This window comes from Dendrobates tinctorius, unplaced genomic scaffold, assembly GCF_039654945.1.
Source record: "Dendrobates tinctorius isolate UK_male_01 unplaced genomic scaffold, ASM3965494v1 ptg000028l, whole genome shotgun sequence".
Classification (NCBI taxonomy): Eukaryota; Metazoa; Chordata; class Amphibia; order Anura; family Dendrobatidae; genus Dendrobates; species Dendrobates tinctorius.
In genome coordinates this window covers 14,400,810-14,422,493 of record NW_027361696.1, presented here as the reverse complement: position 1 = coordinate 14,422,493, position 21,684 = coordinate 14,400,810, and the positions used below count along the sequence as shown (strand labels likewise).

The 21,684-nt window shown below is 45.1% G+C and overlaps 1 protein-coding gene across 3 annotated transcripts in view; it reads left to right on the top strand.

The window, feature by feature from the left end:
• The window catches only part of ANO7 (anoctamin 7), an 87,642-nt gene that overhangs the window by 34,991 nt on the left and 30,967 nt on the right, over positions 1–21,684 (top strand). For all 3 annotated transcript variants that reach the window (XM_073570239.1, XM_073570238.1, XM_073570240.1), the window contains 9 exons: positions 255–312; positions 400–510; positions 857–1,022; positions 1,309–1,399; positions 1,493–1,589; positions 1,665–1,808; positions 1,980–2,117; positions 5,755–5,853; positions 7,649–7,751. In XM_073570239.1, coding sequence (XP_073426340.1) covers positions 255–312; positions 400–510; positions 857–1,022; positions 1,309–1,399; positions 1,493–1,589; positions 1,665–1,808; positions 1,980–2,117; positions 5,755–5,853; positions 7,649–7,751 — 1,007 coding nt within the window. The remainder of the gene's footprint in view (positions 1–254; positions 313–399; positions 511–856; positions 1,023–1,308; positions 1,400–1,492; positions 1,590–1,664; positions 1,809–1,979; positions 2,118–5,754; positions 5,854–7,648; positions 7,752–21,684) is intronic.

Sequence of the window (21,684 nt, the reverse complement as noted above, 5' to 3'; positions counted from 1 at the left end):
CTCCAGAGCTGCACTCACTATTTGGCTGGTGCAGTCACTGTGTACATAGATTACATTACTGATCCTGAGTTACACCCTGTATTACACTCCTGAGCTGTGCTTTCTACATCCTATATTGCAATGGGATCAGAGATCAGACTCTTTTCCTTCTCTCACTTTGCTCTGACTGAACATCACAATTCTCCTATTCTCATGTTGTGCACATTTTGCTCGCTATCTGCAAACTCTGAGTGTCTTCGGTCTTGGGTTGTCAGGTTCCTGGGCAGCGAGTGTCAGGCCTCGTACTTCACTAACACTCAGAGAAGTCGGATTGTGAGTGGATTCTCCTCTGTGCAGAAGTCCGGATGGTGTCGGATCCTGTGGTGACTTTCCCATGTCTTCCCCTTTGTTCGGTCACAGCTTTATGAGATCCTTTCTCGCACTCTTTATGGAAAACGCAAACATGCGGAGGTCGGTGTGGAGCGGATGGTGAAGGAAGGAATTTACACCGCAGCGTTTCCCCTTCATGAGGTGAGCAGCGCCGTCACGGAGGATAGCAACCAAGAAATGGCAAGAAAGGTCACGAGCCTGGAGCGATGGATGGCAGACGGACAGTGATAGGACGATAGGAAGACACTTGGCTCGTAGTCTGTAATCATGGAGAAACATAACTCTGCATTGGAGCTGTAGACATAAAACGAGAGGAGTGGGCTGTTTCTTCAGTAAAGACTAATTTCACATTTAGCTGCAGTGGAGGTAGCCAAAACTAAGATATCTTTCTAGTGGCTCCTAACACCAGGACTGACCCTGCTTGTATCTCAGCACATAATACCGACCACTGGACCTTATGATACTATCCATTGTTTTCTTCTTACAGGGCCCTTATGAGCTGCCGGAGTATGAAGTGGCCCCAGAAAGCCTGAACCCACGACAGATCCTCTACCAGTACTGGTCCCGTTGGTCCCAGTGGTACAAGTATCAGCCCTTGGACCACATTCGGGAGTATTTTGGGGAGAAGGTGGCTATATACTTCGCTTGGCTGGGTATATCTCATGTATTCACTCAATTCTAGAGCTCACATTTCCTTAAGAGAGCGTCCACAATCCTAATAGTGCTTACCGGAGGGAGCATCCACATAGATCAGACACATCATTTTTAGGTGATCTCCTCTCTGTTCTTCAGGTTTATCCAGAATTTCGGTAGATCCAGAGGTGGAGATCACTCACCCCATATTCGAATCCAACATCCAGCTTAGGGCGGGCTCATCACATGTACCTGCAGTGATCATGGGGATTTTGAGTATCATGTCCCATTGTCCTCTCTTTCCAGGGTTCTACACGGCCTGGTTGCTTCCAGCTGCTGTGACTGGGACGTGCGTCTTCATCTCTGGCGTCCTGACCATGGGTACTAACACTGCAGCGTGAGTGTGAGGGCATGTCCTGTCTTGGGCCCTGTGGGTCAATGGGTCATACTAAAGGTAGAGTCATAGAAAGCTGTGTGTTGTGTTCCGCAGGCAGGAAATATGTCAGAGCGAGAAGAAGTATCTGATGTGTCCATTATGTGACACCTGTAAGAACTGGTACATCTCCGAAATCTGCCCCATGGCCAAGGTACGTGGTCGTCAATCACTCCTAGCAATTACAAGGCCCCTTAGTTTCAGTATTACCTATCTGTGCCCTCTTCAGGTCGGGTACCTATTTGACCACCCTGGGACCGTTTTCTTCAGCATCTTCATGTCCTTCTGGGCAGTAACCTTCTTGGAGTACTGGAAAAGAAAAAACGCCACACTGTCTCATCACTGGGACTGTATGGACTTCCAGGAGGATGAGGTGATAATGGATGATCCTCTAGTGGGTGGTCAGCAGTTAATGATCATTGTAGGCTTACACAACTGCCAGCTAGCATGACAGTGGTGGGCACAGTGATGCTCATGGATCAGGACCTCCTTATATCAGTCTCTTCTTGGAGCTCATGAAGTCCTCTCTTCTTTCTTTCACAAGGAACCTCCTCGACCAGAGTTTGCTGCGATGGCTCCGCAGATGGAGCAGAATCCGATTACTGGAGTCAAAGAACCATATTTTCCAGAGAGGGATCGACTCTCCAGGATCCTTACTGGTTCCATGGTTATTGTGATTATGGTGAGACTATATGGCATAAAGCTTTTCTGATTGTGAGTTATCCTCTACCTGACATCCGACGTACTATCCCGTCCACGATACCCGGGCCCCTATGACCGGGGACGGGATAGTATGTCTAGCGCGATCAGTGGCGCTCACGGGGTGAGCGCCGCTGATCGCGGCTGGATGTCAGCTGATTATCACAGCTGACACCCGGCACTATGTGTCAAGGGCGGTCACGGACCGCCCCCGACACGTTAACCCCTGGCACACTGCGATCAAACACGATCGCAATGTATCGGGGGTTTAGGGAAGCATCGGCAGGGAGGGGGCTCCCTCCGTGCTTCCCTGAGACCCCCGCAGCAGCGCAATGTGCAGCGCTGCTGTGGGAGCCTCCTTCCCTGCAGGTCCCCGGATCCAATATGGCAGCAGCAGGGACCTTCGGGGGCCTGCTGAGAGTTGGCTTCCTCACTGCCTGCAAAGCGCAGGCATCAGGAAGCCTTCTGCACTACCTGTGACAGATCGCTGATCTGTCACAGCGATCTGTGATGTGACAGATCAGCGATCTGTCACATGACAGTTATGTCCCCCCTGGGACAATGTAATAAATTTAAAAATAAAAAAAAGTGTAAAGATAATTTATAAAAAATCGCTAAATAAATAAAAAAAAAAAAAAATGTTCCCTAATAAATTCATTTTTTGGAAATAAAAAAACAAACAATAAAAGTACATATATTTAGTATCGCCGCGTCCGTAACGACCCGCCCTGTAAAACTGTCCCATTAGTTAACCCCTTTAGCGAACCCCTTAAAAAATAAAAATAAAAAACAAAGCAAAAAATAATTCTTTATTATCATACCGCCGAACAAAAAGTGCAATAACGCGCGATCAAAAAGACGGATGTAAATAACCATGGTACCACTGAAAACGTCATCTTGTCCCGCAAAAAACGAGCCGCCACGCAGTCATCTGCGAAAAAATAAAAAAGTTATAGCTCGCAGAATAAAGCGATGCAAAAATAATTATTTTTTATATAAAATTGTTTTCATTGCATAAAAGCGCCAAAACATAAAAAAAGACATAAATGAGGTATCGCTGTAACCGTACTAACCCGAAGAATAAAACCGCTTTATCAATTTTACCTCACACGGAACGGTGTAAACGCACCCCCCAAATGAAATTCTTGAAATGCTGTTTTTTTGTTAATTCTGCGTCCCAAAAGTCGGAATAAAAAGCGATAAAAAAATGTCACACGCCCAAAAATGGTACCAATAAAAAACACCAACTCGTCCCGCAAAAAATAAGACCTCACATGACTCGGTGAGTCAAAATACGGAAAAGTTATAGCTCTGAAAATGTGGTGATGCAAAAACTATTTTTACAATAAAAAGCGTCATTTAGCGTATGACAGCTGCCAAATATAAAAACCGCCATAAATAGTAAATCAAACCCCCCGTTATCACCCCCTTAGTTAGGGAAAAATAATAAAATAAAAAAATGTATTTATTTCCATTTTCCCATTAGGGTTAGGGCTAGGGTTAGGGCTGAAATTAGGGTTAGGGGTGTGTTTGCGTTAGGGTTGGAGTTAGAATTGGGGGGGTTTCCACTGTTTGGGCACATCAGGTGCTCTCCAAACGCAACATGGCGTCTGATCTCAATTCCAGCCAATTCTGCGTTGAAAAAGTCAAATGGTGCTCCTTCCCTTCCAAGCTCTGCCATGCGCCCAAACAGTGTTTTACCCCCACATATGGGGTATCAGCCTACTCAGGACAAATTGCAAAACAACTTTTGGGGTCCAATTTCTCCTGTTACCCTTAGTAAAATAAAAATTTGGGGGCAAAAATATCATTTTTGTGGAAAAAAAAAATGATTTTTTTATTTTCATGCCTGGGCGTTATAAACTTCTGTGAAGCACTTGGGGGTTCAAAGTGCTCACCACATATCTAGGTAAGTTCCTTGGGGGGTCTAGTTTCCAAAATGGGGTCACTTGTGGGGAGTTTCAACAGTTTAGGCACATCAGAGGCTCTCCAAACACGACATGACACCCGCAGACCATTCCATCAAAGTCTGCATTCCAAAACTTCACTACTTCCCTTCCGAGCCCCGACTTGTGCCCATACAGTAGTTTTCTCCCACATATGGGGTTTCAGCGTACTCAGGACAAATTGGACAACAACTTTTGGGGTCCAATTTCTCCTGTTACCCTTGGGAAAATAAAAAAATTGGGGACTAAAAGATCATGTTTGTGGAAAAAATATGATTTTTTTTATTTTCACGACCGGGCATTATAAACTTCTTTGAAGAACTGGGGGGGTTCAAAGTGCTCACCACACATCTAGATAAGTTCCTTGGGGGGTCTAGTTTCCAAAATGGGGTCACTTGTGGGGGGTTTCCACTGTTTAGGTACATCAGGGGCTCTCCAAAGGCAACATGACACCCGCAGACCATTCCATCAAAGTCTTCATTCCAAAACGTCACTACTTCCCTTCCTAGATAAGTTCCATGGAGGGTCTAGTTTCCAAAATGGTGTCATTTGTGGGGGGTTTCCACTGTTTAGGCACATCAGGGGCATTCCAAATGCGGCATGGCGTCCAATCCCAATTCCAGCCAAAAAAGTCAAATGGCGCTGCTTCCCTTCCGAGCTCTGCCATGCGCCCAAATAGTGGTTTACCCCCACATGTGGGGGTATCAGCTTACTCAGGACAAATTGCACACTAACTTTTAGGGTCCTGATACCCTTGGGAAAATAAAAATTGGGGGTGAAAAAAAGATAATTTTTGTGGAAAAAATTTGATTTTTTAATTTTACGGCTGTACGTTATAAACTTCTGTGAAGCCCTTGTGGGTTCAAAGTTCTCACCACATGGGATCCATGGAAGCGTTTCAGAGTTATTACCTCATAAAGGGACAGTGGTCAGAATTGTAAAAATTGGCCCGGTCATGAACGTGCAAACCACCCTTGGGGGTAAAGGGGTTAAAGGTGATCCAATATCATCACCACTAATATACAGCTCTGGCAAAAATTAAGAGACCACTTTCAAATGTTCAGTTTGTCTGATTTTTCTCTTTATAAGTATATTTTTGAGTAAAATGTCATTTGTTCTTTTAGTCTGCAAACTTCTGACAACATGTCTCCAAATTTCTAAGCAATAAAGTTTGTTTGTTTTTTTCTGAAAAGAAGACATGGTCAAAATTAAAAAAACCCAGTGCTTTCAGACCTCAAATAATGCAAAGAAAGCAAGTTCATAATCATTTAGAAACAACAATACTAATGTTTTAACTCAGGAAGAGTTCAGAATATTTTGTGGAATAACCATGATTTTTATTCACAGCTTTCATGCGTCTTGGCATGCTTTCCACCAGTCTTTCACACTGCTTCTGACGCAAAAATGTAAGCATTTCTTCTTTGTTTGATGGCATGTGACTATCCATCTTCCTCTTGATTACATTCCAGAGGTTTTCAATTGGGTTCAGGTCTGGAAAATGGGATACTCATGACAGGGTTTTGATGTGGTGGTCTCTTAATTTTTGCCAGAGCTGTAGGTCATCATTCATTGTTATGAGGGGGCGATCGTTCTCCTAGTCCTGTGGTCAGGACCATAATGAGGTGGACTCGGATACATTGGGGAGTCACTGGACAATGCGCTTTGTCATTGCAGCTGTGTGTGGTCATGATCTTTTTGGTGTCGGTCATCATGTATCGAGGGATCATCAGCATGATGATGTATCACACAGGAAACAGCATCCTCATGACACAGGTAGGCAACACGGACGGCCGGGGCACAATGGGGACACCGCCAACCAAATCTCTACTGTAGATGATGCCTGGATGGTATGTACCATCCCATTAATATACAGTGGGTATGGAAAGTATTCAGACCCCTTTAAACTTTTCACTCTTTGATTCATTGGAGCCAGTTGGTATATTCAAAATAGTTCATTTTTTTCTCATTAATGTACACTCTGCACCCCATCTTGACTGAAATAACAGAAATGTAGAAATTGTTGCATATTTATTAAAAAAGAAAAACTGAAATATCACATGGTCATAAGTATTCAGACCCTTTGCTCAGTATTGAGTAGAAGCACCCTTGGGAATGATGCAACAAGTTTTCACACCTGGATTTGGGGATCCTCTTCCGTTTTTCCTTGCAAATCCGCTCCAGTTCCGTCAGGTTGGATGGTGAACGTTGGTGGACAGTCATTTTCAGGCCTCTACAGAGATGCTCAATTAGTTGTAGGCCAGGTGTCTGGCTGGGCCAGTCAAGAATGGTCACAGAGTTGTTCCGAAGCCACTCCTTTGTTATTTTAGCTGTGTGCTTAGGGTCATTGTCTTGTTGGAAGGTGAACCTTCGGCCAAGTTTGAGGTCCAGAGCACTCTGGAAGAGGTTTTCATCCAGGATATCTCTGTACTAGGCCGCATTCATGTTTTCTTCAATGGCAACCACTCATCCTATCCCAGCAGCTGAAAATCACCCCCATAGCATGATGCTGCCACCACATTTCACTGTCGGGATTGTATTGGGCAGGTGATGATCAGTGTCTGGTTTTCTCCACACATACCGCTTAGAATTATCACCAAAAAGGTCTATTTTCATCTCATCAAACCAGAGAATCTTATTTCTCGTAGTCTGTGAGTCCTTCATGTGTTTTTTTAGCAAACTCTACGCTGACTTTCATATGTCTTACACTGAGGAGAGGCTTCCGTCGTGACACTCTTCCATAAAAGTCCGACTGGTGGAGGGCTGCAGTGATAGTTGACTTTGTGGAACTTTCTCCCATCTCCCTACTGCATTTGTGGAGCTCAGCCACAGTGATCTTGGGGTTCTTCTTTACCTCTCTCACCAAGCCTCTTCTCCTACGATTGCTCAGTTTGGCTGGACAGCCAGATCTAGGAAGACTTCTGGTGGTCCCAAACTTCTTCCATTTAAGGATTATGGAGGCCACTGTGCTCTTAGGAACCTTGAGTACCGCAGAAATTGTTTTGTAACCTTGGCCAAATCTGTGCCTTGCCACAATTCTGTCTCTGAGCTCCTTGGCCAGTTCCTTTGACCTCATGATCCTCATTTGGTCTGACATGCACTGTGAGCTGTGAGGTCTTATATAGACAGGTGTGTGCCTTTACAAATCAAGTCCTATCAGTTTAATTAAACACAGCTGGACTCCAATGAAGGAGTAGATCCATCTCATGGAGGATCACAAGGAAATGGACAGCATGTCACTTAAATAGGTGTGTCTGAGGAAAGGGTCTGAATACTTATGACCAAGTGATATTTCGGTTTGTCTTTTTTAATAAAATTGCAAAAATTTCTACATTTCTGTTTTTTCTATCAAGATGGATTGCAGAATGTACATTAATGAGAAAAAAAATAAACTTTTTTGAATTTACCAAATGGCTGCAATGAAACAAAGAGTGAAAAATTTAAAGGGCTCTGAATACTTTCTGTAACCCACTGTAAGTAGCGTGAAATATCGCCCCATTAATACAAATCTCATTGTATGTTTCCCCATTGATGAGGGTGATTCTCACGTCTTGTGATTTTCGTATTTCAGGCTGGGAACATCGCAAATATCAGCAGCTCGATGGTGAATTTAGTCCTCATCCTTCTAATGAGCCAAGTCTATACTTCCCTGGCCGAGAAGCTGACCCGCTGGGGTGAGGAGTGTGTGTGTGTGTATATATATATATATATATATATATATATATATATATATATATATATATAAAGCTGAGTGTATGTATGTGTGTGTGTGTGTGTGTATGTATCAAGCCACGCCCACTCCACATAGCCACACTCACTCCACACGCAAAGCCTCGTCCACATGGCCCACATTATGCTGAGGCTGCATCGGGGCTGTCACGGCTCTGGCTATCACGGCTGCACCGGGCTATCACAGCTCTGGCTATCATGGCTGCACTGGGTTGTCACAGCTCTGGCTATCACGGCTGCATCGGACTGTCACGCCTCTTGCTATCACGGCTCTGGCTGTTACGGCTACACTGAGGATCCCGGGGTGGGAGGTACCATCCTGGTGGGTGCACCGTGCAGCACTGACATGCGGATGAACACACACACATACTGCACTGATCTCTCTCTTCAATGAGCCAGGTGCCATTTTTGGTTGCCGGCTGGAGTCCCTATGGCTGCCGCTATCATGTCAATGGATGGTAGGTGCAGGACACATACACACTGCACAACCTGCACCACTGCGTCATTTACCTGTCAACACCCCGACGCGTATTTGGTGGTCGTGATTAGTAAGGATCATGCCCTCGACCGCCATCTTCCTTCCACCGGAGCCCCTGTCACTGGCCGTTCCAGTGAGCAGGAGAAGCCTGCGCTGGGAGAGCGGGTCTAACGCCGAGCACATCCACTCCGGAGACAGAGTGAGAGGGGAGGAGGGAGCAGCTAGGCGTGAGCAGCGCACAGCCGACACTATCGAGCGACACTGGAGGAATTCTGGATAGTTGACGAGTGACTCTGTCATCTACTATATATAAAAACGAGTGTATGTGTGTGTGTCAAGCCCCGCCCCTCATTATGATGTCATAATGGTTGCCATGGCGATGCTGATGTCATGATAGGTTGAAATGGCGAATGTGATGTCATAATGGTTGCCATGGCGATGATGTCATAATAGGTTGCAATGGTGACGGTTATGTCATAATGTTTGCCATGGTAACGATGATGTCATAATGGGTATTTGATCAAGGGAGACTATGGGATTGAGGATGTGTGATGGGTATATGGGCACTGGACTAGGGGATGGAGGATATATATGATGGGTATATGGGCACGGGACTATGGGATTGGGGATATGTATGGTGGGTATATGGGCACGGGACTATGTGATGGAGGATATGTATAATGGGTATATGGCCACGGAACTATGGGATGGAGAATGTGTGATGGGTATATGGGCTCTGGACTATGGTATGGAGGATATGTATGATGGGTATATGGGCACGGGACTATGGGATGGAGGATAATCATTATAATTTGTTATCACTAACCACAGTTAGTTACTATGCCTGGGCAGTTATTCGCCATACCATAGTGGATGTGTATGATGGGTATATGGGCACGGGACTATGGGATGGAGGATAGGTATGATGGGTATATGGGCACTGGACTATGGGATGAAGGATATTCATTATAATTTGTTATAACTAACCACGGTTAGTTACTATGCCCGGGCAACACCGGGCTCTTCAGCTTGTCTACTATGTATAAAAAAACAATTAAAAACAAGTGTATGTGTGTGTGTCAATGATGATGTCATAATAGGTTGCCATGGCGACGATGATGTCATAATAGGTTGCCATGGCGACCATGAGAATAGTTGCAACCTATTGTGATCATAGTCACCATGGCACGGAACTATGGGATGGAGGATATGTATGATGGGTATATGGGCACTGGACTATAGCATGGAGGATATATATGATGGGTATATGGGCATGGGACTATGGGATGGCGGATATGTATGGTGGGTATATGAGCACGGGACTATGAGATGGCGGATATTTATGGTGGGTATATGGGCATGGGACTATGGGATGGAGGATATGTATGATGTATGATGGGTATATGGGCACTGGACTTTGGGATGAAGGATAATCATTATAATTTGTTATAACTAACCACAGTTAGTTTATATATATATAAAGCTGACCTGGCGGCCGCACCGACCGCAGGCTCAGCCCTTACACTGTAATAATAATAAATTTTATTTCTATAGCGCCAACATATTCCGCAGCACTGTACATTTCGGAGGGGATATGTACAGACAATAGACATTACAGCATAACAATAATCACATAGATTATAACAAATGCCAAGAGGAATGAGGGCCCTGTTCGCAAGCTTACAATCTATGAGGAAAAAAGGGAGACACGAAAGGTGGGTGGTAACAGTTGCCCCGATTGTATGGACCAGCCATAATGTTAAGTGTGTATCAGTACAGACACAGAGGGCTAATGGATGCATAAAGCATGTGGGAACATGATGCGGGGAACCTGGTTATGGTAAAACTTTTGGCTGTGCCACACAGGGATAGATTAGGTTAATATGTTGAGGCGATAGGCCAGTCTGAATAAATGCGTTTTCAGGGCACGCTTAAAATTGTGGGGATTGGGGACTAATCGTATTGACCTGGGAAGTGCATTCCAAAGAATTGGCGCAGCACGTGTAAAGTCTTGGAGACGGGAGTGGGAGGTTCTGATTAATGAGGATGCTAACCTCAGTTCATCAGCAGAACGGAGGGCGCGGGTAGGGTGGTATACTGAAACAAGGGAGGAGATGTAGGGTGGTGCTGACCCATGGAGGGCTTTGTGGGTGAGGGTAATAAGTTTATACTGAATTCTGGAGTGGATGGGTAGCCAGTGTAATGACTGGCACAAGGTAGAGGCATCGGTGTAACGAATGGTGAGGAATATGATCCTGGCTGCAGCATTCAAGACAGATTGTAGAGGGGAGAGTTTGGTAAGAGGGAGACCGATTAGAAAAGAGTTACAATAGTCGAGACGAGAATGAATAAGAGAAACAGTAAGAGTTTTTGCGGAGTCAAAAGTAAGAAAAGGTCGAATTCTAGAAATGTTTTTGAGGTGCAGATGACAAGAGCGAGCCAGTGATCGAATGTGGGGGCCAAAGGAAAGCTCGGAATCAAGTATGACCCCAAGACAGCGGGCATGTTGCTGGGGAGTAATAGTGGAACCACACACAGAAATGGCATTGTCGGGTATAGGTACATTAGTAGAGGGAGGAAACACAAGGAGTTCAGTCTTTGACAGGTTAAGTTTCAGATATAGTGAGGACATGATGTTAGACACAGCGTTTAGACAATCGCCGGTGTTTTCTAGAAAGGCTGGCGTGATGTCAGGAGAAGAAGTGTATAATTGGGTGTCATCAGCATAGAGATGGTACTGGAAACCAAATCTACTGATTGCTTGACCAATAGGGGCAGTGTACAAAGAGAAGAGGAGGGGGCCTAGGACTGATCCTTGAGGAACCCCAACAGTAAGGGGAAGGTGAGAGGAGGAGGAATCGGCAAAAGATACAGTTAAGGAGCGATCAGAGAGATAGGAGGAGAACCAGGAGAGAACGGTGTCCTTGAGGCCAATGGAACGGAGCATAGTGAGGAGGAGCTGATGATCCACAGTGTCGAATGCTGAAGAGAGATCCAAGAGAATTAGCATGGAGTAATGACCATTAGATTTAGCTGTTAGTAGATCATTAGAGACTTTAGTGAGGGCAGTTTCAGTAGAGTGTAAGGAGCAGAAGCCGGATTGGAGAGGGTCGAGAAGAGAGTTATCAGAGAGATAGCGGATAAGACGGGAGTGGACCAGGCGTTCCAGGAGTTTAGATATGAAGGGAAGATTAGAGACAGGTCTATAGTTAGTGGCACAGTTTTGGTCGAGGGATGTTTTTTTTAAGTAGTGGATGTATGATGGCATGCTTAAATGAGGAGGGAAAGATACCAGAAGAGAGAGCGAGGTTAAATATTTTAGTTAGGTGAGTGGTGACAGCAGAGGAAAGGGACTGGAGGAGATGTGACGGAAATGGGTCACTGATGCAAGTTTTTGGGCGAGAAGATGCAAGGAGCCTGCTTACTTCTTCTTCTGTGACTGGTTCAAAATCAGAGAGTGAGCTAGATGCAGTGGGGGAGGGAGGACAGTGCATGGTATGAGGTGATTGGGAGATAATTTCCTGTCGGATCTGGTCAATTTTTTCTTTGACGTAATTGGCCAGATCGTCAGCTCGGAGCTCCGTGGTTGGGGCCTGTACTCTTGGGTTGAGTAGAGAATGAAAAGTGTCAAAGAGACGTTTCGGGTTATTGGACAGTGAGGTAATGAGGGTGTTGAAATAGGTTTGTTTGGAGAGGTGAAGGGCAGTGTTCTATGTTCGAAGCATAAACTTATAATGGATGAAATCTTCGTGTAGATTGGATTTTCTCCACAGACGTTCGGCGCACGTGGAGCACCGCTGCAGGAAACGTGTTTGCAGGGTGTGCCAGGGTTGTCGCCGTCTGTGTTGTGGTGTTCGATTTATAGCGGGTGCAAATTCATCCAGGGCACTTTGAAGTGTTTAATTGTAATGCTTCAGTGCAGAATCAGGACATGAGAGGGAGGAGATAGGGGCCAATGAAGACTGCAAGTTCTTCGTAAGTTTCTGGGTGTTAATGGCCTGTATGTTTCTATAAGTATGGACAGTGGGGGTGACCTGAACAGCCTGGCAGTTCTTGATAGAGAATGAAAGAAGATTGTGGTCAGAGAGCAGGAGAGAGGAGTTTGTAAAATCATCCACTGCACAAAGTCGAGAGAAGACCAAGTCGAGGGAGTTTCCGTCTTCATGCGTTGGAGAATTAGTAAGCTGCAAAAGGCCAAACGAGGAGGTTAGGGATAAAAGGTGAGTAGCAGATGGGGAGAGGGGAAGAGCAATGGGGATGTTGAAATATCCCATGATGAGGGTAGAGATGTCACAGGAGAGAAAATGTGGAAGCCAAGTGGCAAAATGATCCAGGAACTGATGGGAGGGGCCGGGAGGACGATACACCACCGCCACTCGCATGGAGAAGGGGGTATAGAGTCTGACTGCATGGACCTCAAAAGAAGGGAAGACTAGTGAGGGTAGTTGAGGGATAACCTGAAAGGTACATTTTGGTGATAGAAGCAGACCAACCCCTCCACCTGCTCTATTGTCTGGTCTTGAGGTATGAGAGAAGTGTAGTCCACCATATGAAAGAGCAGCAGCAGCGGTAGTGTCTGACTGCTGGATCCAAGTTTCAGTAAGAGCCAGGAGGTTAAGAGAATTAGAAAGGAAAAAGTCATGAATGAAGGAGAGTTTGTTACACACTGAGCAAGAATTCCAAAGTGCACAATTAAGAGAGACAGATGGCATGCAAGGACTATTAATAAGATTAGAAGGGTTTCTGAATGTAGCAGTTGGGGGGTTTGACTTTCTATAACATGGGGGACCAGGGTTGGGAGCAATGTCTCCTGCGACTAGGAGAAGGAGGATAGAAAGAGTGAGCAGATGGTTAAGTGATTTGTGAGAGCGTCTCTTATGTTGAATGGGGGGACTGACTGGATCTGTGCAATTTAACAATGTGGAAAGAGCGTGAGTGCTATACATAGGAGAGGAAAGAAGCGAGGGGCCGATATGGATGGAGTGTAGAGAGTTAATGCCAGGGCGGTGGATGTGTGTGAATGCAACGGCCAGGATATAAATTACACAAATGCATATGGTATATATTTGTTGTACTCCAAATGTACAGGGAGTAGATGTATATAAATGTCTTACCTGTCTCCTGCCCTGTTTAACTGCCATGTTATAACTGCCAGTACTTTGATAAACTGTACTTCGATAAAGTGTGCATAAATGCCCCCTGCATAAATGCTTTCCCCAATGTAATGACGGTGTGTCACCCAGGAACCTGCGGGGAGACTCGGGGAGGGATGCCCCCTGCTGCCACGGACAGGTAACAGTGTGCGCTGTATATACTGTACACGGCTGTGTATACACTCGGTATAGCGCCCTTCCGGGGAGAACGGGCGGGCCAGCACTGCAGATGTAGCAGAACCGGAGCTGTACTGAACCTGTGTGAGGCTCGTCTGTGATGTATCAGATTGGAAGTCCCATCCACAGAGTACGGCCACATATGTGGAAGGGGTGTGTGTACTAGTATATACACATACTAGATGATGGCCCGATTCTAACGCATCGGGTATTTTAGAATCTCTGCGCTGCAGATCTCCCGACGGAGGCGTGCGTCGTTCGAATGCGCTGATTGGTCGCGACCGGCCGGGCTTGACCAATCAGCGCCGCGGTATATCCGTTACAGACAGACAGACAGAGAGAATAAGACGATTATATAGTAGATATATATATATATATATATACAGTGCATTGTGAAAGTATTTGGCTCCCTGGAACTTTTCACCTTTTCCCACATATCATGCTTCAAACATAAAGATACCAAATGTAAATTTTTGGTGAAGAATCAACAACAAGTGGGACACAATTGTGAAGTTGAACGAAATTTATTGGTTATTTTAAATTTTTGTGGAAATTCAAAAACTGGCCTACTCACTGATTCCAAGATTGTAGACACCTGTGATGCTAATTAGTGAACACACCTTGATTTATCATGTCCCTTTTGTCACATTATTTTCAGGGGTACCATTGTTTCTGTCCAGACCTATTTCATGAGTTTTTTATTTTTTTTTTTAATTCTGTGGAAGCATGGTTGAAAAGCAATGTCTGACTTTCATTTGTTCATTATCATAGATTTTTAGTTTATTATTACTTTTGTCAGATTCAAGTTATTTCTGTGACGATTGTGGTTTTTCTGTCATTAAACGAGGGGTACCAACAATTTTGACCTCGTGTGTATACACACACACACACACACACACACACACATACAGTTAGGTCCATATATAATTGGACAGAGACAACATTTTTCTAATTTTGGTTCTAGACATTACCACAATGAATTTTAAACAAAACAATTCAGATGCAGTTGAAGTTCAGACTTTCAGCTTTCATTTGAGGGTATCCACATTAAAATTGGATGAAGGGTTTAGGAGTTTCAGCTCCTTAACGTGCCACCCTGTTTTTAAAGGGACCAAAAGTAATTGGACAATTGACTCCAAGGCTATTTCATGGACAGGTGTGGGCAATCCCTTCGTTATGTCATTCTCAATTAAGCAGATAAAAGGCCTGGAGTTGATTTGAGTTGTGGTGCTTGCATTTGGAAGGTTTTGCTATGAAGGAAACATGCGGTCAAAGGAGCTCTCCATGCAGGTGAAACAAGCCATCCTTAAGCTGCAAAAACAGAAAAAACCCATCCGAGAAATTGCTGCAACCCTGAGGTTGCTGCGCAGGCAGTCGCAGAGGCTGTGTCGCTTGTGTCCACGTCCACGCCTGCGCCGTCAGTATCCCGCCTCCCGTTGCCCGTTAAATTTTCTGGTGGCAGCGCCTCCTGCAGGGGTTTCGTGAGCCAGTGCTCTATCCAGCTTGAGTTACTGGCCGCTCGATTCCCTACAGAGCAGGCTAAGGTGGGGTTTATTGTTTCCCTTCTGTCGGGCAGGGCGTTGGAGTGGGCCACGCCACTGTGGGAGCGTGGTGACCCTGTTGTTCGGACCGCTGCTCAGTTTCTAACATCTCTGAAGCAGGTCTTTTTGGGGCCACGGGTCACACACGACACCTCTCTCCAGCTACTAACATTAACACAGGGATCCCTCTCGGTCAGCCAGTACGCCGTCCGTTTCCGGACAATGGCTTCCGAGCTGGAATGGCCTGATACAACCCTCATCCCTGTGTTCTGGAGAGGTTTGGCAGAGCATGTTAAGGATGCTCTATCTACCAGGGAGGTTCCCGTAGTCTGGAAGAGCTGATTGCCATTTCCACCCGCATCGATCTGCGTTTTTCGGAGCACAGGCTGGAGCGTGCTCAATCCAGGCGGAAGGTTAGCTTGACTCCCAATCTCTTTGAACCTCTACAGCCACACGAGCCGGAGAGTTTACCTCCAGAGCCCATGGAGGTGTCCTGCGCCGGTCTCAAGACGCATCCGGCACAAAGATCCACACGCTGTTACCAGTGTCGACAGTCTGGTCACCTGGCTAACAGGTGTCCGCAGCAGCCGAAAAAACAATCGCGTCCACTGGTACTTGGTGGGGGCCTATTCGCTATGGAGACCTTCTTTCCCAAACCGGCGCTCCAAGGGACAATAGATAGCGGTGCTTCCTCCTGGGAGGTACAGGTCACGGTGGACTCCGGGGCAGAAGGGAACTTTATGTCTTCGTCCTTCGCCCAACAGCACGCTATCCCGTTGGTACCACTTCCTCACCCAATGCCCATCAGGGTGGTCAACGGGGCGACTTTATAATCCCAGATTACCCACCAAACAGCACCCCTTAGGCTCTCAATTTCACCGTCTCACCAGGAGACGCTTTCCCTGCTCATTATGCCAGAGGGCATCGATCAGGTGCTCCTCGGGGTTCCCTGGCTCCGTTGCCATTCCCCTCATATAGAGTGGTCCTCGGGGAGAATACTGGGATGGAGCAAAGACTGTGTGAGAAGGTCCAAGTAGCCTCTGCGGAGGTGCCTGTGGATCTTTCTGCGCCCCTACTGGGAATCTGAAGACTGTGGCTCCGGTTGCCCTCGAGTGAGTGCCGCCAGGCAAGACCTTTGTCCCGCCTCACCTGCGGTCCAAGGTTCTCGCGTGGGCACACGCGTCCAGGGTGGATGGTCACTTTGGCTACAAGCAGATAAAAGGCCTGGAGTTGATTTGAGTTGTGGTCCTTGCATTTGGAAGGTTTTGCTGTGAAGGAAACATGCAGTCAAAGGAGCTCTCCATGCAGGTGAAACAAGCCATCCTTAAGCTGCAAAAACAGAAAAAACCCATCCGAGAAATTGCTACAACATTAGGAGTGGCAAAATCTACAGTTTGGTACATCCTGAGAAAGAAAGAAAGCACTGGTGAACTCATCAATGCAAAAAGACCTGGGTGCCCACGGAAGACAACAGTGGTGGATGATCGCAGAATAATCTCCATGGTGAAGAGAAACCCCTTCACAACAGCCAACCAAGTGAACAACACTCTCCAGGAGGTAGGTGTATCAATATCCAAATCTACCATAAAAAGAAGACTACATAAAAGTAAATACAGAGTGTTCACTGCACGGTGCAAGCCACTCATAAGCATCAAGAATAAAAAGGCTAGACTGGACTTTGCTAAAAAAACATCTAAAAAAGCCAACACAGTTCTTGAAGAACATTCTTTGGACAGATGACACCAAGATCAACCTCTACCAGAATGATGGAAAGAGAAAAGTATGGCGAAGGCGTGGTACAGCCCATGATCCAAAGCATACCACATCATCTGTAAAACACGGCGGAGGCAGTGTGATGGCTTGGGCATGCATGGCTGCCAGTGGCAATGGGTCACTAGTGTTTATTGATGAGGTGACACAGGACAGGAGCAGCCGAATGAATTCTGAGGTATTCAGAACCATACTGTGTGCTCAGATGCAGCCAAATTCAGCCAAACTGATTGGTCGTCGTTTCATACTACATATGGACAATGACCCAAAACATAAAGCCAAAGCAACCCAGGAGTTTATTAAAGCAAAGAAGTGGAATATTCTTGAATGGCCAAGTCAGTCACCTGATCTCAACCCAATTGAGCATGCATTTCACTTGTTAAAGACTAAGCTTGAGACAGAAAGGCCCACAAACAAACAGCAACTGAAAACCACCACAGTGAGAGCATCAAAAAGGAGGAAACACAGCGTCTGGTGATATCCATGAGTTCAAGATTTCAGGCAGTCATTGGCCAACAAAGGGTTTTCAACCAAGTACTAGAAATGAAGATTTTATTGACAATTATTTAATCTGTCCAATTACTTTTGGTCCCTTTAACCCCTTCACTACCAAGGGTGGTTTGCACGTTAACTACCGGGCCAATTTTTACAATTCTGACCACTGTCCCTTTATGAGGTCATAACTCTGAAACGCTTCCGTGGATCCCGGTGATTCTGACATTGTTTTCTCGTGACATATTATACTTCATGTTAGTGGTAAAATTTCATTCATATAACTTGCGTTTATTTATGAGAAAAACGGAAATTTGGCGAAAATTTTGAAAATTCCGCAATTTTCCAACTTTGAATTTTTATGCCCTTAAATCACAGAGATATGGCACACAAAAAAGCTAATAAGTAACATTTGCCACATGTTTACTTTACATCAGCACAATTTTGGAACCAAAATTTTTATTTGTTAGCAAGATATAAGGGTTAAAAGTTGACCAGCGATCTCTCATTTTTGCAACACCATTTTATTTTTACGGACCACATCACATTTGAAGCCACTTTGAGGGGTCTATATGATAGAAAATACCCAAAAGTGACACCATTCTAAAAACTGCACCCCTTAAGGTGCTTAAAACCACATTCAAGGAGTTTATTAACCCTTCAGGTGCGTCACAGGAATTTTTTGAATATTTAAAAAAAATTAACATTTAACTTTTTTTCACAAAAAAAATTACTTCAGGTTCAATTTTTTTTATTTTACCAAGTGTAACAGGAGAAATTGGACTGCAAAAATTATTGTGCAATTTGTCCTGAGCACGCTGATACCTGATATGTGGGGGGGAACCACTGTTTCGGCGCATGGCAGAGCTCAGAAGGGAAGGAGCGCCGTTTGACTTTTTCAATGCAAAATTGGCTGGAATTCTGATTGGACGCCATGTCGCGTTTGGAGAGCCCCTGATGTACCTAAACAGTGGAAACCCCCCACAAATGACCCCATTTTTGAAACTAGACCCCCTAAGGAACTTATCTAGATATGTGGTGAGAACTTTGAACCCACAAGGGCTTCACAGAAGTTTATAATGCACAGCGGTACAATTAAAAAATCATATTTTTTCCACAAAATTATCTTTTCACCCCCAATTTTTATTTTCCCAAGGGTAACAGGACCCTAAAAGTTATTGTGCAATTTGTCCTGAGTACACTGATACCCCATATGTGGGTGTAAATGACTATTTGGGCACATGGCAGAGCTCGGAAGGCAAGCAGCGCCATTTGACTTTTTTGGCTGGAATTGAGATCAGACACCATGTCGCGTTTGGAAAGCCCCTGATGTACCAAAACAGTGGAAACCCCCCACAAATGACCCCATTTTGGAAACTAGACCCCCCAAGGAACTTATCTAGATGTGTGGTGAGAACTTTGAGCCCCCAAGTGCTTCACAGAAGTTTATAATGCCCAGGCGTGAAAATAACCAAAAAAATTTTTTCCACAAAAATGATATTTTTGCCCCAAAATTTTTATTTTCCTAAGGGCAACAGGAGAAATAGGACCCCAAAAGTTGTTTTGCAAATTGTCCTGATTAGGCTGATACCCCATATGAGGGGGTAAAACACTGTTTGGTTGCATGGCAGGGCTTGGAAGGGAAGGAGCACCATTTGACTTTTTCAACGCAGAATTGGCTGGAATTGAGATCAGATGCCATGTTGCGTTTGGAGAGCACCTGATGTGCGCAAATAGTGGAAACCCCCAATTCTAGCCCTAGCCCTAACCCTAACCCTAGCCCTAACCCTAGCCTTAGCCCTAACCCTAGCCCTAACCCTAACCCTAGCCCTAACCCTAATGGGAAAATGGAAATAAATACATTTTTTTAATTTTATTATTTTTCCCTAACTAAGGGGGTGATAACGGGGGGTTTGATTTACTATTTATGGCGGTTTTTATGTTTGACAGCTGTCGCACGCTAAAAGACGCTTTTTATTGTAAAAATAGTTTTTGCATCACCACATATTGAGAGCTATAATTTTTCCATATTTTGACCCACCGAGTCATGTGAGGTCTTATTTTTTGCGGGACGAGTTGACGCTTTTATTGGTGTCATGTTCGGGCATGTGACATTTTTTGATCGCTTTTTATTTCGTTTTTTGGGACGCAGAATTTACAAAAACCAGCGTTTCATGAATTTCTTTTGGGTGGTGCGTTTACGCCGTTCCGGGTGCGGTAAAATTTATAAGGCGGTTTTATTCTTCGGGTCAGTACGGTTACAGCGATACCTCATTTAGGTCTTTTTTTATGTTTTGGCGCTTTTATGCAATGAAAACAATTTTATATAAAAAATAATTATTTTTGCATCACTTTATTCTGCGAGCTATAACTTTTATTTTCTCGCTGATGATGCTGTGTGGCGGCTCGTTTTTTGCGGGACAAGATGACGTTTTCAGCGGTACCATGGATATTTATATGCGTCTTTTTGATCGCGCGTTATTGCACTTTTTGTTCGGCGGTATGATAATAAATCATTATTTTTTGCTTCGTTTTTTATTTTTATTTTTTAAGGGGTTCGCTTAAGGGGTTAACTATTGGGACAGTTTTATAGGGCGGGTCGTTACGGACGCGGCGATACCAAATATGTGATCTGTCACAGGCACTGCACAGGCTTCCTCATGCCTGCGCTTTGCAGGCACTGAGGAAGCCAGCTTCCTGCAGGCCCCCGGAGGTCCCCGTCGCCATATTGGATCCGGGGACCTGCAGGAAAGGAGTTCCCCGCAGCAGCGCTGCACATTGCGCTGCCGTGGGGGGCTCAGGGAAGCACGGAGGGAGCCCCCTCTCTGCCGATGCTTCCCTTTAACCCCCGGTACACCGCGATCGTGTTTGATCGCGGTGTGCAAGGGGTTAACGTGTCGGGGGCAGTCCGTGACCGCCCCTGACACATTGTGCCGGGTGTCAGCTATGATAATTAGCTGACACTCGGCCGCGATCAGCGGCGCTCACCACGTGGGCGCCGCTGATCGCAATGACGTAATATTCCGTCCATGGTAATTAGGTCCATGGTCACATGGACGGAATATTACGTCAATTGTAGGTAAGGGGTTAAAAACAGGGTGGCACATGTTAAGGAGCTGAAACTCCTAAACCCTTCATCCAATTTTAATGTGGATACCCTCAAATGAAAGCTGAAAGTCTGAACTTCAACTGCATCTGAATTGTTTTGTTTAAAATTCATTTTGGCAATATCTAGAAGCAAAATTAGAAAAATGTTGTCTCTGTCCAAATATATATGGACCTAACTGTACACTCAGCTATATATATATATATATATATATATATATATATAGATAGATAGATAGATAGATAGATAGATATGTAATGTGTGCATGTCTGTGAAATGTGTATATTTGCGTATTGATAAAATGGGCGTATTGCCCTCCTCCGGAAGCAATTATAAAGGAGAAACGCAGTGCTGCAGAAAAATGCTGTGTATAAAGGAGGAGCGTGAGGTGCAGGAGGAGGCTGTGTAAAAAGCAGGAGCATGAGGTGCAGGAGAAATAAGGCCCCCTAACTGCCGTCGTTAAAAGTCGTATCGGTAGTCGTTAAGGGGTTAATATTGTGCTAAAAAAAATTTTGCTTCAACAATCATTATAATTTGTTATAACTAACCATAGTTAGTTACTATGCCCAGGCAACGCCGGGCTCTTCAGCTAGTGGTATATTAAAATGTATTATGTAAGCTATACAACCATTTTTATGTAACGTTCTCCTAACTATCAAATGTCATGACAGACTCTACAACCCACACAAGTGGCTCAGGTAGTGCAGCTCATCCAAGATGGCACATCAATGCGAGCTGTGGCAAGAAGGTTTGCTGTGTATGTCAGCGTAGTGTCCAGAGGCTGGAGGCGCTACCAGGAGACAGTCCAGTACACCAGGAGATGTGGAGGGGGCCGCAGGAGGGCGACAACCCAGCAGCAGGACTGCTACCTCCGCCTTTGTGCAAGGAGGAACAGGAGGAGCACTGCTAGAGCCCTGCAAAATGACCTCCAGCAGGCCACAAATGTGCATGTGTCTGCACAAACGGTTATAAACCGACTCCATGAGGATGGTCTGCGTGCCCGACGTCCACAGATCATCGATGAGCTGCACTACCTGAGCCACTTGTGTGGGTTGTAGAGTCCGTCTCATGCTACCACGAGTGTGAAAGCACAACCAACATTCAAAAGTGACCAAAACATCAGCCAGAAAGCATTGGTACTGAGATGTGGTCTGTGGTTCC